Raw genomic sequence first — 15,547 nt, 5'->3', positions numbered from 1 at the left:
ACCTTTATTTTATTTTGGTCAAGTAGCCAGTGACTAGAATACACTTTTTCAAGGTGAATAAGAGGGATGTCTGAGGTTTGAACCCCAACTCTACATATAATTATGCATGTCGCTTCCAACTAGCTAAGAGGATAAATTATTACAAAATAATAATTATCCCTTATTATTATTACGAAATAAAACTGGAAAATATATCTAGTAAAAAATAAGAGAAGAAATTATATATATTTCTCGTATTTTTCTTTTACTTTCTTAAACTTTTTTTCTTTTTCTTTTTTCCTTTTCCATTTCTTTCTTTTGCAATTTTTGCATTACGCGCAGAAACCTCACCTCTTTCTCTCACACACACATATCCCAATTCTCACGGCTTTGCAATTTCTTTCCTCAAATTGAAGCCATTTTGCCTGAAAATTCCACAATCTCAAACCCAAATCAAGCAAAAAATCCATTTTCAACTCCATTTGTTTTTCTCAAATCAACCTATTCCAAATTTATTATTTTTTCTCCAAAAATAGAAGGGGAGAATCTTGTCTCAAACGTGAAAAGGGATTCTTTAATTACTCTTTAAGGCACCATAATCGACCAATTTTCACACTTTGCTGTTTTTTATGTGATAATTCACATAACCCAGTTCGAGGTTGTTCTAAAAATTTCAACTTTTTGATGTTTCCTAGAAAACCTAGTTGTCTTTATTTATTTATTTAATTATTTATTTTTGGTATAGTGTTGAAGGCATGCCTGAGGTGTTGGAGATAAGTTCTGACGAAGAAGAGGATGTGAAAGAGGAATCCAAAAACACTGATTTTGAATGGATACAAGAGTTGTTGTTCAATTCTGATGATGAATCTGATGGCGGTTCTGATGATGTTGTCTTCATTCATGAGAACAAAGCACCAGAGGGGAAGTCAAAGTCTTCAACTTTGTCTGTGAAAGATGTGAAAGATGATGTTGATGATGATGATTGTGTGGTTTTGGAGGGTGATCCTGAAAATGGTGTTACTTCTGTTGATGAAGAGGATTCAACAGAAGGGTCAGATGATTTGGTTGTAGTTGGAGAGAAGGGTCAGGTATGTTCTTGAGTTTGTTTATTACTATAAATAAATGGTAATTGTATGCTTGTTTACTTGTATATTATAAAAGTATAATCTTTGTGTTGTTTATGGGATAGAGAAAGAGTACAAATTCATGTTATTGCTTTGGGATGGTTTATTATGGATTTATAATTACATGTGTTCAACCAAGTACTGGTAGGAGTGTCCAGAGTACAATGTTGTCAAATTGTCATTATTTCAGAATACACTATCTAGTACAAAGTGTTGTCAAATATGGTAGCGGAATTTGAACAAACTGTTATTTTCCACAATTTGCAATCGACAACACTGACAAAACATGTTTTTGAAGTGTTTATTGCTTTTAGTGTGGATAGTCTTTGTTCATGAAATGACATGTGAATCTAATGGGGTTGTATGTGGATTTTATACATCCATGGTTGTATCTCTAAACTATCATGTATGTGCTTTTGATTGTTCTTTTGTAAGTGGGGGAGTACTTTCTCCTAAAGTGCCAGTTTGCCACACAAGATGGTACCTCATACACCATTGCCAAGTTTAGCCTCCTAGCTAATTCTTGCAGGGTGTGAAATTACCATGAGGCAAGTTAAGATGGCTGAGGAAATGTTCAAAAAGGTAGAAGAAGACTTTGATCTTTGGCCATGCGTCTTGGCTATTGTGTATGAGAAAACACTTTATTTGTCTTCTCAAACTTACTATTTTAATGCTTCTCTTTGCTTATGGGAGAAGATATAGTCATTGCATTTCAGATACAGGCTCATTTTGTTTTTTGACTTGCAGGTTGCATGTAGAGACTATCCTCATGCCCGACATCTGTGTGCTACATTTCCTTTCTCATCCACTCCTCATGAGAGACACTGTGGCCAGGTAAAAAACAAGTAAAGATCACATATTGGACCATGTCAGGATTCACTTTTGCTTTAGTTTTTTTTTTTTTTTTTTTTATTTTTTTTTTTTATTACTGTTTATTGTGTGTTATTTGATTCACTTAACATTATCCTTTCTGTCCCTCATTTATTTTTTCGATGACATGCAGTGCCACTGTTATGTCTGCGACTCCCTGGCACCATGTCTAAAGTGGGGCACTGGCATTTTGAGTTCAGATCATTGTCATGCAAATGATAAAACTGAGGTGTGGAAAATTAAGAGGAAAGATTTCAAGCGATCCCTGAGTTCCCCATTACCAGCTTCAATTAATTATGGCACTTCACTCGGTATGGTACGTTCGCAAAGTAATGAAATTTTTCCTCGTGATATCGTTCAATTGTCTCCGATTTCCGTGTTACGGACTCAATCAGCCAGGTCAACTGCAATGCACACTCCCTCACTCAACTGCATACCTCAAAATCAGGTTTCTCGGCCAAAAGCAACGTACAGCCACATCTCAGTGAATTCTGGTATGCAGAATCAGATCACTAGACCAATTAATACCCATGTATCCAAAGTTCCCAACCTAACAATCCCAAATGGTGCAAACCATGGTAGATATCTGGAATCAAGATCCGCTTTGTCGAGAGACAGAAACCGCCTTCACTCTGTCCCAAAGCAGTCACTGGGTGTACGTAGTCATGCCATTCAAAGGGAGCGGGGAACGGGTGCAAGCAGTTTGGGACCACAGCTCCTCCGTTCTCCTACGATGTCAAAAGGGGCTGTAGGCAGTATGGGGCGCACATTGGCAGCAAATCACCCGTCTCGTGGTTCATCTGGCTTCAACAATCATGTTAACGCAGTACAACAACCTGCCAGTTTTCATTCTGCTACAAGATTCTCAAGTCCCATGAATTTATCGATGTTCTCACAATCAAGCTTAGGAGGGGTCAGTTTTAATGGTGTCAAGCCGCATACCAGGACTCCTGAACCTCAATATGGCCAAGCATCGTCCCAATCAAACGTTAGCCAGAATTTCCATCAAACATATATTCAGGGTAATGACGCTCCTTATGGGGCATGCCAGAATAGCAATCAGCATGGAAATGAGCTGCAAGTCAAAAGTCAAGATGAAATTGCTAGTGGAAATATGACACAAAGTGGAATTACAAGTCAAGATACTAGCCAATCAAAGCCACAAGAAGAAAGTTCAAATATATCTGCCGGAGAATTTTCTGCTTTTGATCCAAGTTGGACAGAGAATATCAGTCAAAGCACTGAACCTCTCATTGAATTTCCTCCTGTACAAAGCTCAAGATCTACAGACCAACCTCCTAATGTCGATAATTCCATTACTCAGTTTATTGAAAACGTTGAACCAGTAAATGAAAGTTCTCGTATACCTGGTTCAATTGATGATTTTGAAAACTGGCTTCCGGGAAAAGAAACTGGGCCAATGACAACAGACGATGTTTTGCCATTTGAACTGAATGTACCTTCTCCAGATCCTAGTCCATTTGATGAAGATCCGAGTATGCTTTTATCTTCATGGTGGTGAATAAGTTAAACGTAGCAAGCCAAGTGCAGTCTTCAATGGAAGTGCTCAGACTTGTGTATAATGGAACGATGCCATTACAGTGGCCACTTATTTTTTAGTGGCAGTCTTGTAACTGAGTCATTTGTGTGGCAAGTTTCATTTTTAGGCTCATCAAAGAGGCGATTTGTGTTGTATGTTCACTAATCCCCATAGTTATTAATGCGAAGTTAGATCTATAGGTTCTGCTAGCATAGCCTAATTTAGTTTTGTTATGTTTAGTTGGATTTAGCGAAGTCTTTGCTTCTAGGATAATGGATGTGAAGGTCAGAAGGAAGCAGAGTAAAACTAACACAATCAGAAAGTGTTTGTTTTCTATCTCATGTATTTTATTTTCATTTAAGCAGTAATTAAAGTTTCTATTTATCTAAAATTTGCGTGTAAAGTTAGTTAAGTGTAAGAGTAGTGTTATTTGAATGGAATCTCTTACTGGCTTGATTTACAGAGAAATTTGACATATTTAACTACAGTGCACAAATTGACAATGCCTTTCATTTGATGATTGATGATAATATAGTGATTAAATTTTTTGTACTTCTACCTCTAAGGGATGAGTTCTAATTGCATCAAGCCTGTTTGTCTTTCAGGCTGGTGTTCTGGGTTGTGTATCTATTGGAATCAGAGATCTGATTTCATCAAGGTCGAAATCCAGGCTCTTAACCGAGGAGCAGTGTCCTTCCGAAGTTATGACCTGATACCACTCGCCTTTTAGTGCGTATTTGGATCGATGGCAATTTAGCGGAAATGCGGAATCATAGTATGCCGGTGATTTTGGTAAAACCTATACTCCGACACTTCTAACAAAATCACAGTGTCATCGTAATTTCATCAAGCTTTTAGTGGTTGGAGACTGTGTAGTCTTTGATATTGCATTTGGGTGCATGTTTGGTTTTGCGGTTACAAAAACTGATTCTAAATGAGAGACTCTCTAAATGAATTGATTTTGTAAATTTGATTTTATTAAAAGCGAGTTTGGATACATTTACGTAAAAGGAGATGAACAATAAATTTCAGCGTAAATGTCACAATATCACGTTTAGACTCTAAAGATATAACTTCTAGCTTTAAGTTAGAATAAGTTTTACTTGAGAGCAACCAAACTCTTCAAAATCAATTTTACATTGCTCCAAACATGAAAACAAACGGGAAACCATAAGCTGCATTGAAAATCTTGTTCTAACATAATTTCATTAACAATATGCTCACAAAAATTTAAACAAATTTTATAGAGCCATTTATCACATTGTAATATTATTTTTTTAAGATATCGACATAAATATTTTTAAAATTAAAATATGTCTGAAGTTAACGTATAAAACTGTTTATTTACATTTAAAAAAAATAATGTTTTTCATCAATTTATAAGTATTTTGTTTTTCTGTACCAAAAAAGTATTTTGTTTTTTGAAAAAAATGAAAAACTAAAAAGAAAAAGAATCTACGCACTGCTTCAATTAAAAAGCTGTTTTGAGTAGTTGTTTTTGTTTTTTAAAAATCTTTTTCCATGAACGATTTTTATTTATTTATAAATAATTTCTATTAGAGTTTAATGAAGGTGCATTAAAAGTGTAAAATTATTTTACATTTTCATCCAATAAAAAATTCATCATATTTGTACCAAAAAAAAATAAAAATCATCATATAGCACATAAATATCATAAATTCTAAATTTTGGTGTCTTCCATCTCTAAAAATAAAATAAAATAATAATTTGGTGTCTTCCAAACCAAAAGACACACTGTACCAAAAACAAAAACAACAATTCATCTACCTGGGAAATACCGGGTTCGATTTCCCGGAAGAAAAACGCACGATCAGTACGCATGCTTTTACGTACGAGTCGGATTAGTCGTCCACCAAAGGTGGGTCGAAAACCGGTGCGAAAAGTAAAAAAAATAAAATAAAAAATAACACTTCATCCTACGCAGTTAATGTTATAGCTTCCAACGAAACTGCGTTTTAAGGTTACTTTAAAAAACAAAAACTGCGTTATTGTTTGTGTACTGTCTCAGAGCAAGAAAAAGAGAAAAAGGGCAACGATGGCGCTATGGATGGAAAAGGGTTCGGAGCCTTTAACCGAAAACGAGAAAGCAGACCTTGAAGCCATTGCTGCTATCAAAGAATCTTCAGCTTTAGAACTCAAGGTAATAATTACTCTTACTTATTCACTGTTTTCCAAAAAAGCTTTTGATTTCATACTCAATAATCTTTTTCAGGAAAAGGGTAACCAATATGTGAAGATGGGTAAGAAGCATTACTCTGATGCCATTGATTGCTACACAAGGGCAATTGATCAGAAAGCTTTGACTGATTCTGAGACTTCTGTTCTTTTTTCAAATAGAGCCCATGTTAATTTGCTACTTGGAAACTTTAGAAGGGCTCTTAATGATGCTAATGATTCAATCAAGTTGTCCCCTTCAAATATAAAGGTGCATACTTTATTATGGCCCTGTTTGGATAAACAACTTATTTTCAGACTTTAAGCTTAAATAAGCTATTTCTATAGGAAAAGATAAAATAATGTTAAATTGCTATTTATATGATTGATTTGAGCTTATCTACCATCGTAATCACTTGTGAGAATGTCTACGAAAACAACTTATGACATGTCAATATACTGTTTAGGATAACCTATGAAAAATGTTTATAGCTTATGTGAAAACATGTCGACTATATTTTATTATAGAAATAGCTTATACATAATCACTTATATAACCCACATGGGTTGACTTGGTGGTGTAGGCTTGAGACCTTGGAGTGTGCTTCTATCAAGGTCTCAGGTTTGAAATCCTCCCAATGCCAATTTCTAAGGGCTAGTCCATATTGGTTTTAAATGAGCCCCTGCTAGTAGACAGTAGGATTGGTTCCCTCATATTAGTTGGTCTTTGGTTCGGATACCAAGTTTTCAAAAAATAAATAATCACTTTCATATGAACATCACTTAATTAAGTTGTCTATCCAAACAGTGGCTATGTGTTTGTTTGCTTCTTGTAATTCCTTGGTTTGATGTTTCAATAGTAATAATGGTAACTGTGATTGATTAGGCAATTTATAGAGCTGCTAAAGCTTCCTTTTCGTTGAATTTGTTGGATGAAGCACAAGACTATTGTCAAATGGGTCTTCATTTGGACCCCAAGAATGAGGAATTGAAGAGGCTTGATAAGCAGATTGAAACTAAAATACTGGAGAATGAAAAACATGAGGCTGAAGTTTCTAACGCCATTGCAGAGGCAAAGGTATATAAGCTTTGAACTGTTTTCTTTAGTGTTGTCAACTGCAGATTGCGCAAAATAGCAGTTTTTTCAAATTCCACTATCATCATCAGTAGCGCCTCTATAGCCCCTTTTTTACAACATTTTTGTACTAAATAGTATGTCTATGTCGCTGAGCAATAGCGATTTGTTTAAATTTTGTTATGTTATAACGCTATAGTGCCTCTATTTAACAACACTGGTTTTCTCATGTAACTTGTAATGTGGAGACTGGAGAGAGACTCATGCCCTTCTTTAAACAAAAACTGTGCAGGAACTTGCTTCTGCGATAGAAAATAGAGGCTTGAAGATTGGGAAGGCTATGTATCGAGAACTTACTGGGTTAAGGAAACCTGTGTTTGACAAAAGTAACATCCTTCATTGGCCTGTTCTTCTTTTGTATGCAGAAGTTATGTCCAGTGACTTCATTGAGGATTTCTGCGAGACCGACATGTTTACGGTTCACCTTGATATGATATCCTTTTATATGAAATGTTTTGTTCACATTTTCTTAATATTAGTTTTGTGTGTATATGACCGCGTTACACCCTTAGCTATCAAACGTATTTTCAGAAGATCAACCGCTTCCATGGGATGTTAAAAACAATTACAAACGTGAATTTATTGAGTTATACTACGAGGCAAGCTTTCTGATTCCATTGAAATTGTGTACTTGCAGTTACTAGTTTGATATGGTGATATTTTTTGGCGACATTGTTCGTTTTGGCATATTTTGTGTCAAATGTTGGAAAACTTATACCCCCAAAACAATTTCCCACCTCACCCCTTATTCCTTGTTTTGTCAGGCTGGTTCTGGACCTCGTCTATCTAAGCAAAAACTCCTTCATTATCTATTAGAGGGAACTCCAGCAGCTTCCAGTGGGGAAGTTATTGGCGATGAAGTAAAAGATGCAGTTGAGGATTTTAAGCAAAACAAAAGTATGTTACTCTTGAAGTTCATTTTATCCTCCGCTGTGTCTGGTTTCTTTGTTTGTATGACTTCATTTCCCGAATATAATGGTTCATACTAACTTGGGCGGTAAGGATATAGACAATGAGGAAAACACCTATTGGTGATGATTTATGGCGAGCCATTTTTTATGACGGTTTTGGATGATAAAAGTAGTTCATAGGTAGGTGTTAAAGAGAAGAATGGCCAGAAAAACTTTTTCAATTCAAATAAAAACTAGTTGGTGAAGTCTGTGACTAGGTTATCTCCCATATAGTCATGACTCTAAGATTGATCCCCTAGGTTGAGAGCAGTTTTGTTGATGGAGGAAGGCCAATGATCTTCCATACAAACACGTCATTGCGGCCTATGGTGCCGCCATGGCGGGCATCCCTTCACAGATTGTCTATGGCAGTTGTCAAAAGATCTGTCACTGTGAGGGTGGTGTTTAGGTAGAACCTTTCCCAAAATACGACTCTTGGAGGTCATGTGATTGTGACCAACCACTATTCCACTGTGACCAACCACTGTTTGGTATAAGAACTTATTAGTTTGAAAACCAATTTTTGAATGGATAACTTTTTTTATTAGTTTTGACTGAAAAATTGACAATGAGTACTTGGTTCAAGTGTCAAATGATTTCAAATTACCTAACATTGTAAAACCACCCCCATCATGCTAAGCTAGGCAAATGCCTCTTTCACTAGATTTCTCCTTTTTATCAAGCAAAAAAGAAAAAAACTCCCTCGTCACAACATCATAAGTTTAACAAAATGAGGATTCTTGAACCGACCATAAAGAATGTATTCATGTATGTTTAAAAGATTGTTGCTAGCATCATTGTTAACAGAATGTATGTTCATCAGGCTCCCCGAAATGGATCAAAGTCAATGAGAGGAGAACACTCCATGATGTTCTGAAAGAGCCCAATTTCATCATTCCCGAGATCCCAGGTGAAATGGTTTTCAGTAAAAGTGATTGCTTTGTTTTTCCATTGATTCTGTTTAGAGTTTCATCTAACTATATACATGTATTTGCAGTCTTCTATGTTGTTTCTAAGCAATCCAGCTTTTATAGCAAATTCAAAGATGGAAAGTGGGCTCCTCCAAGTGTATGAAAGGAAGCAACAAGAATCTGACATGTTTTGCAGTAGCTAGATTCAAGATTTCTGGCTGTAGTTTTTCTATCAAATATAATGCTAGAATTGGAGGAACCTTGCATGGATGTATCTATTCCTTTTCTCCTGTAATTTGGGATGTTTTGGTACATGTATAATTTGGTAGCTTTGATTTCAGATTTTTATAAGGTTACAGGTGCATACTACTTCTAATATTAGAGTTTTCAAATTTCATTTTCACTAGGGACACACAGATAAGGGATAACTGACCATTTTAGTTCCCGTTTTGATATCAATCCTTACAATTTGCCTTTTTAGCTCTCTTTATCCAATGCAACACAACTCTGAGAATTTATTATTAAGAATGACTGTCACACTCCGATACGTGGAAAAACTAAAATGTAGGGCATTAAGTGTATGTTGGAAAAGAGTAATGATATTTTGACATGAAAATTGTGATATCAAATACGATGTCCTTTAATTTGTGTATTTTTAAAATACTAATTTGTAGAAGATAAAAAGTAAGAGAGAGGGATAGAGTTAAATATATATGGTGTTACATATGATATTATTTTGATGTTCATATAACACAACTCATTGAAAAAATAGAGTCACAACAAGGATGTGTGTCTAGCCGCCTCTTGAATTTCTAGCTTCATAAATTCACAATAAATCTTGTCTTCTGGTGCAAGATTGACAAGGCTGACATGAAACCGAACACTACATAAAAAGGGTGAGAAACAAATCGAAGGGAATAGCAGATGCGTGCATTTTGCATTAAAACAGGTAGGGATAATAGCATAGTCATAATAATCCAAAGAGATTCTCTGCATCCATTGCAATGGCTCTTCAATCACACAACTTTGCAAAGAGTGTCCACATTAAACGTGCGGATTAAACTTCAAAGGCCTCAAACTCATCTGTCAGGGACCTAATCATTTTGAAAAAAAATTCAACATTAACATACATCCTCCAAAGCCTCCCATTATCAAAGAAGTGATATGGAGCCCTCCTATTGCTAATCGGATCAAATGCAACACAGACGGAGCATCAAACTCTTCAACATCAGCTTGTGGTGGAATTTTTAGAAACAACAATGCAAACTTTCTGGCATGCTTTGCAGATAACCTTGATGGAGGGTCTGCCTTTCATTCTGAAATTTATGCAGTGATTAGAGCAATTGAAATAGCTAGCCAGAGGAGGTGGAGAAACCTTTGGATCGAAACTGATTCATCCCTTGTGATCATGACTTTCAATGCTAAATCCAAGGTGCCTTGCAACTTAAGGAACAAGTGGCAAAACTGTATGTTGATGTTGCCTGAAATGAACTATGTAGTTACTCATACATACATACATATATATATATATATATATATGGAGGGTAACAAATGTGCAGATACTATATATATAGACTTGGTATGCCTAACTTTAGGTTTATCAACTTCTAGGTGGTTTTGGTATCTGTCCCCCTCCTTTTTTTGTTTGTTCTCCTTTACACCAAACCTTTGAAGGATGAGGTTCCAGTTTGCCTATATTTCTTTTGAGGTTGCAGTGTCGATAAAATCACATTCCACATGATGTATCTCACCATTTTTCAAATCGGCTATGTTTCCCCCAAAATAAGTCAACTACCATGTTGCAAATTGACTGGTGAACCAAGGAAGAAGTTTGTTGTTACATGTTGGTATATTTATAATCAGGAGTAGGGCCGTATCTGAGGCAGGGCGAAGAGGGTGACCATCCTAGGCCTTAAAAGACAAGATCAAAATTTGGGCCCCAAAATATAAAATTAAGGGTTCGTTAAGTAAAAAAATATAAGAAATGCCAAAACCATATACATTTTAATTGAAAGCCAGATTTTTAGGATTAAATCAGAAGCCAAAATCAAATATTTTTCAGACTAAGTAAGAAACCAATTTTTAGGACTAAAATTTTTTCTCTATAAAATCATGAGAAAAGTATTTTTTTTTTTTTACCAAATCTTCTTTCAGCAAAAATCTCACAATCATAAAATCCACGCGAAAAAAGAAAGACCTGATTTCGTTTATTCTTTCTATTTCTCAATCGTATTGATCATTTTGCGACAAATCGGTGACTGGATCAGATTCCCTTGGATGAGATTAATATTGACAAGGTCTTAGCTCCCCTTGTTTTTAGCAACAACTTCTGATAGCAAAGTTTCAAGTTCTCCTTTCATGTACAGCTTAAATGTATCTGCACATTACATGTATTGGAGTTTAAGGTTATACGTTCTTTACAGAAAGGACTTTGGAGTTAGATGAAAAAACTAGTATCAGACTTCCTCACAACCTGTCTGCAAATAGTAAAGATATCCTCGTGTACGTGTAGATTGTCGCAAACATACAAATGAAGAAGGATTTAGTGTGGGAAATTTGGTTGTCTAAAAACATTGCATTGAAAATTAGGTGGCAATGCCTTAGGAAGTTAACGTTCACATGTCATAAAATCCATTCATGATCATAAGAATTATACAACGCATGATTGTTTAAACTTCAAACGAAAGGCAGCATAACACAGCTTCCATCGCACACAACACTTTCACAAAGCTATCATCAGATCACATATTATCTCATGCATGCATTGCAAGCACACAACGGAGGCATCCTCCTTCATGCATGAGGTCAAATGCATTGTTGATATCCGCAAGAGTCAAATTGTGAGTAATGTATTCATCAACCTTGATTTCCTGCAATATGAGATAAATACTGTGTTAGGCCTCTTATTAGTAAGCATTAAAATAGAAGATCCAAAGTGTGTGGGTCGGTAATTCAAAGTTATTATTCAGTCTGGATTAGAAGTTAATATGCAGCAGTTTACATAAATAGGGAAGTTAGGCCCTTTGTAAAATAGGCAATTAATTGGGACTGATTATTGATTGGGAGAGACCAAACTCTTGAATTCTTGGAAGGGAGAGACCGACGACTCTTGAATTTCTTGGGAACCCATGTGTAATCCTACTCTATCATTAATAAAAGTCAATTATTACTATTTAATCTCTATGTTCGGTACCTGTTTCTATCATATTGCTCACTACTCAACTAACTAACTACGCAATACATTACCTTAAAATTTAATGTATGGAATGGAATAGCTTAATTAGTTTACCTTGTTTAAGTACTTGTTTACAAGCCAAGGCACTTGTGATCGGCTCTTGAAGCCACCAAAAGCTGTTCCTTTCCAGACGCGTCCAGTTACCAACTGAAAAGGTCGAGTTGATATTTCTTGCCCTGATGCTGCAACACCTACAATAACTGATGTCCCCCACCCCTGCAAATTTGCAACACCAAAACATATAATATATTGTTACTCAAGTTGCTAATTTCTCAACATAACCATTCATGGTTTTCATGTTGTAATATACGAGTGACTGAGGTAGCAGCAGCAGTCACCTTATGGCAGCATTCCAAAGCAGCCCTCATTACAGAGACATTTCCAATGCACTCAAAACTATAATCAACTCCACCATCTGTGAGATCAACTATGACCTGCTGAATTGGGTTCTCATGTTCTTTTGGATTAATAAACTCAGTCACTCCAAAGTTCTTCGCTGCAAAGTAAATCAATAAAAGAAATTTTGGTATTAATAACATGCACACTTTAGCTTTTGCATCATGTCCATATATATTCCTAATACAAAAACTGAATAGAACCAAAGCTGAAAAGCAAGCAACAATGATATGTACCTCTTTCAAACTTATTACTATCAATATCTATGCCAATAATCCTTGATGCACCTGCAGCTTTTGCACCCTCAGCAACCTGTTCAGTGTAAACTCTAGGTAATGATAGAAGTCCAACAACACTAAGCTAATATGAAAACCTAGCTACTAGTTTATTTTAGAAACTCACAGCAAGCCCGACAGTTCCAAGACCGAAAACAGCGACAATTGACCCTGCTTCCACCTTTGCAGTATTCCAGACAGCTCCAAGGCCTGAAACATTACTCAAAATAATAGTTGTTTCAAAATCTACCAATGTTGTCTACTGAATTGGATCAAGAATAAGACTAAAAACATTGTTTTAAGATCTCAAACAAATTAAATGAATAACCCCCCTTTTATTTTCTGTCAGTTCAGTAATCTCTCCTACTACATTTTCATTCAACAATACAAAACATACCCTGTTAGGATATAGAATATTGAATAATTATAGTAGTTAAGAGTTAGTTAGTAAGTTGATATAGGTGGTTGTTTAAGTTATTCTTAGAAAGTCTTTAGTGTGATCTAGTGTGATCAACTTACTAGAGAATGATCTAGTATGAAAAGAGAGTGCTCCTTTGGGGTAGCCTTGAGTGCAAGGTCTTTTGTATCTTCTCTTTCAATCCTATAATCCCATTCAATTGATGGTAACAGAAAGAAATTCAAAGAATTCTTCTTTTCTCAATTTTTTTGATCAATCTTTATTCTATTTAGAATCATTCTCTAGTTTATTCATTTCTGCCAAGTTTTGAATTTTTTTTTCGATATACCTAAAGAAAGGTACCTAACATACCCTGATCTCATTTGAATATATCCAAAGTCAAGTATTACTATTAGAGTTAAGTGGAAATGGAGTAAGAATTCCATGGGTAATTCTTGCACGAGTACAATTTAATGTAGACTCAACACTTCATATTGAACGTTTGTCCGATGTCTGACACCAACATATTTGGTTACATTCAATCACTTTAATTTTCTCAATTGATCAATGGTGTCCATGTATGTATGTGTCTTTGCTATACTAGGTAACACCAATCAAAATTAGCTCAAAAAGATACATTAAAATAATTATAACAGAAAAGACGAGTCATGTTGAGATTATTTATATTATCTTAAGATTTCATTGAATTGTGCCTATATGTGGATATTAGACAATACATTCATGTAAGAATAATAACCTAAATTCGTAGCACAGTGTTGGCTAAGATACAAAGGAGGTTATTCAAGAAAACAATTTCAGTAAAATTAGTCACCCTGATGCATGGTTTTAAATTGCGGTCCACATATGCAATTATGGATGCAATATAAATGATTTTGAGATCTTTCCAACAGCATTGCAACCGCATCGATCACATTTTCTCACAATATAAAAGTTCGCACCACTGCCACGAGCGCAACCATAATTTAGAACCATATCAGATGTACTTAGATGGCAGATCTTATGAACACTAGTAACAAATGATGAATATAAGAGATAACCAAGCTCTTTTCTTGTATAACATGCAAAATCTCAATACAATTTCCATACTACTTAATAATATAATTATTAAAAACTTACCAGTTGGAACACCACATCCAAGGAGACAAACTTTGTCCAAAGGAGCTATTGGGTCAATCTTAGCCACACTAACATCATGGACAACAGTGTATTGACTAAAAGTGGAGGTTCCCATAAAATGATAGATAGGCTTTCCATTGACGGAGAAGCGACTCTGGCGATCACTCATCATGACTCCAACTCCAGTTGCAGAACGAACTTTGCCACAAAGATTGGTTTTGCCTGATTTGCAAAACTTACATTCTCCACATTCAGCTTGGTAACAAGGGATGACATGATCCCCTGGCTTAACTTCAGTAACACCTTCTCCAACACTTTCCACAATCCTGTAGGCACGAAAAACACATCATCATAATCATAATCTATGAAACACTAACAGAAACATGGACACAGAACACAATACTTACCAACACTAACACATGAACAACAGTAATAATTTTACAAAATAAATAAGTTACATGTAATAATCACATATATCGATGTCAGATGCTAACACGTATTGGACACCGAACACACATTCAATCAAAAGTGTCGGTGTTTCAGAGATCATAATATTGTTATTGATAACAAACTGAATATGAACAATAAAAAATGCAAGCATATATATATATGGTTTTATATACCCACCCAGCAGCTTCATGACCAAGTATACATGGGAAAAGACCTTCAGGATCCTGCAAAAGCAAATCAAGATGAATTCATATACTTATGCATAAAAATGGAGATGGTCAACTACACATGTTATTGTTATATTTATACCTTGCCGCTCCAAGTGTAAGCATCGGTGTGACAGAGAGCAGTGAAAAGAATTTGGATTCGAACCTCACCAGCCTGAGGTGGAGCCACTTGAACGTCCTCGATGATCAGTGGTTTGTTGGGTTCCCAGGCCACCGCAGCTACACAAATATATATATATGATAACAAAGAAAAAGAATGTATTAGGCTATTGATGTGATGATATTGAATTGAGATGAATAGAAAGGAAAGAGAGAAAACCTTTGCAGGTGATAACTTGTCCTTGAGTAGCCATCGAAATGGAATAGAATGTGGATTGTAACGCACAGTCAAATGTATGAAATGAAATCACATGAAAGAGACAAATCCCAAGTTTGTTTCTAATGATATCGTATTCTATAGAGTCTGTTCAACTTTTAAATAGATGTGATGTGATGTACTCGCAAAAAACAATTTTTTTATATTTATCGAAAAATTAATGTATCTAGTCACATTTATAGATCATATATTAATTATTTAATAAACCTAAAATATTATTTTTGTTTATAAATATGACCGGAGAGAGTATGTAATTTTTTTTTTGAAGATAAGATATATGTAATATATTGGTGATGTTATAAAAATAGAGTGATTGAGAGAAAAAATTAAATGTTGAATGAACATAGAAAAAATTATATGTTAAAATATA

General features: G+C 35.2%; 3 protein-coding genes across 3 annotated transcripts; 2 read left to right on the top strand and 1 right to left on the bottom strand.

The window, feature by feature from the left end:
* Positions 1 to 267: 267 nt before the first annotated feature.
* On the top strand, positions 268 to 3,995 carry LOC25484195 (uncharacterized). Its single transcript, XM_024779439.2, has 4 exons — positions 268 to 637; positions 725 to 1,067; positions 1,851 to 1,937; positions 2,107 to 3,995. Exons 2-4 carry the CDS (start codon positions 735 to 737, stop codon positions 3,493 to 3,495), a joined length of 1,809 nt encoding a protein of 602 aa, XP_024635207.1. The 5' UTR covers positions 268 to 637; positions 725 to 734; the 3' UTR covers positions 3,496 to 3,995.
* A 1,487-nt stretch (positions 3,996 to 5,482) lies between these two features.
* LOC112420387 (tetratricopeptide repeat protein 4 homolog) lies at positions 5,483 to 9,164 on the top strand. Its single transcript, XM_024779438.2, has 8 exons — positions 5,483 to 5,674; positions 5,747 to 5,959; positions 6,575 to 6,766; positions 7,056 to 7,256; positions 7,345 to 7,422; positions 7,588 to 7,720; positions 8,597 to 8,683; positions 8,771 to 9,164. The coding sequence occupies exons 1-8, from the start codon at positions 5,570 to 5,572 to the stop codon at positions 8,845 to 8,847; spliced, it is 1,086 nt and encodes a 361-aa protein (XP_024635206.2). The 5' UTR covers positions 5,483 to 5,569; the 3' UTR covers positions 8,848 to 9,164.
* A 2,045-nt stretch (positions 9,165 to 11,209) lies between these two features.
* Positions 11,210 to 15,271, bottom strand: LOC25484194 (alcohol dehydrogenase class-3). Its single transcript, XM_013612963.3, has 9 exons — positions 15,121 to 15,271; positions 14,884 to 15,020; positions 14,752 to 14,798; positions 14,125 to 14,450; positions 12,718 to 12,800; positions 12,552 to 12,627; positions 12,258 to 12,415; positions 11,974 to 12,135; positions 11,210 to 11,554 (listed from the first exon to the last, which is right to left on the bottom strand). Exons 1-9 carry the CDS (start codon positions 15,152 to 15,154, stop codon positions 11,438 to 11,440), a joined length of 1,140 nt encoding a protein of 379 aa, XP_013468417.1. The 5' UTR covers positions 15,155 to 15,271; the 3' UTR covers positions 11,210 to 11,437.
* Between the last annotated feature and the right edge of the window lie 276 nt (positions 15,272 to 15,547).

This window comes from Medicago truncatula, chromosome 1, assembly GCF_003473485.1.
Source record: "Medicago truncatula cultivar Jemalong A17 chromosome 1, MtrunA17r5.0-ANR, whole genome shotgun sequence".
Taxonomy (NCBI): domain Eukaryota; kingdom Viridiplantae; phylum Streptophyta; class Magnoliopsida; order Fabales; family Fabaceae; genus Medicago; species Medicago truncatula.
This window is presented reverse-complemented; position numbering and strand designations above follow the sequence as displayed.

Bases quoted from the DNA above. Each gene is read 5' to 3' on its own strand.
- LOC25484195 (XM_024779439.2), top strand. From the start codon at position 735: ATGCCTGAGGTGTTGGAGATAAGTTCTGACGAAGAAGAGGATGTGAAA. The intron at 1,068-1,850 runs GTATGTTCTTGA...TTTGACTTGCAG, and splicing joins TAGTTGGAGAGAAGGGTCAG to GTTGCATGTAGAGACTATCC. The intron at 1,938-2,106 runs GTAAAAAACAAG...GATGACATGCAG, and splicing joins ATGAGAGACACTGTGGCCAG to TGCCACTGTTATGTCTGCGA.
- LOC112420387 (XM_024779438.2), top strand. From the start codon at position 5,570: ATGGCGCTATGGATGGAAAAGGGTTCGGAGCCTTTAACCGAAAACGAG. The intron at 7,257-7,344 runs ATATCCTTTTAT...TAGCTATCAAAC, and splicing joins TTACGGTTCACCTTGATATG to GTATTTTCAGAAGATCAACC. The intron at 8,684-8,770 runs GTGAAATGGTTT...ATGTATTTGCAG, and splicing joins CATCATTCCCGAGATCCCAG to TCTTCTATGTTGTTTCTAAG.
- LOC25484194 (XM_013612963.3), bottom strand. From the start codon at position 15,154: ATGGCTACTCAAGGACAAGTTATCACCTGCAAAG. The intron at 12,801-14,124 runs GTAAGTTTTTAA...GTAATGTTTCAG, and splicing joins TGGATGTGGTGTTCCAACTG to GCCTTGGAGCTGTCTGGAAT. The intron at 11,555-11,973 runs GTAAACTAATTA...CTCATATTGCAG, and splicing joins TAAACAAGTACTTAAACAAG to GAAATCAAGGTTGATGAATA.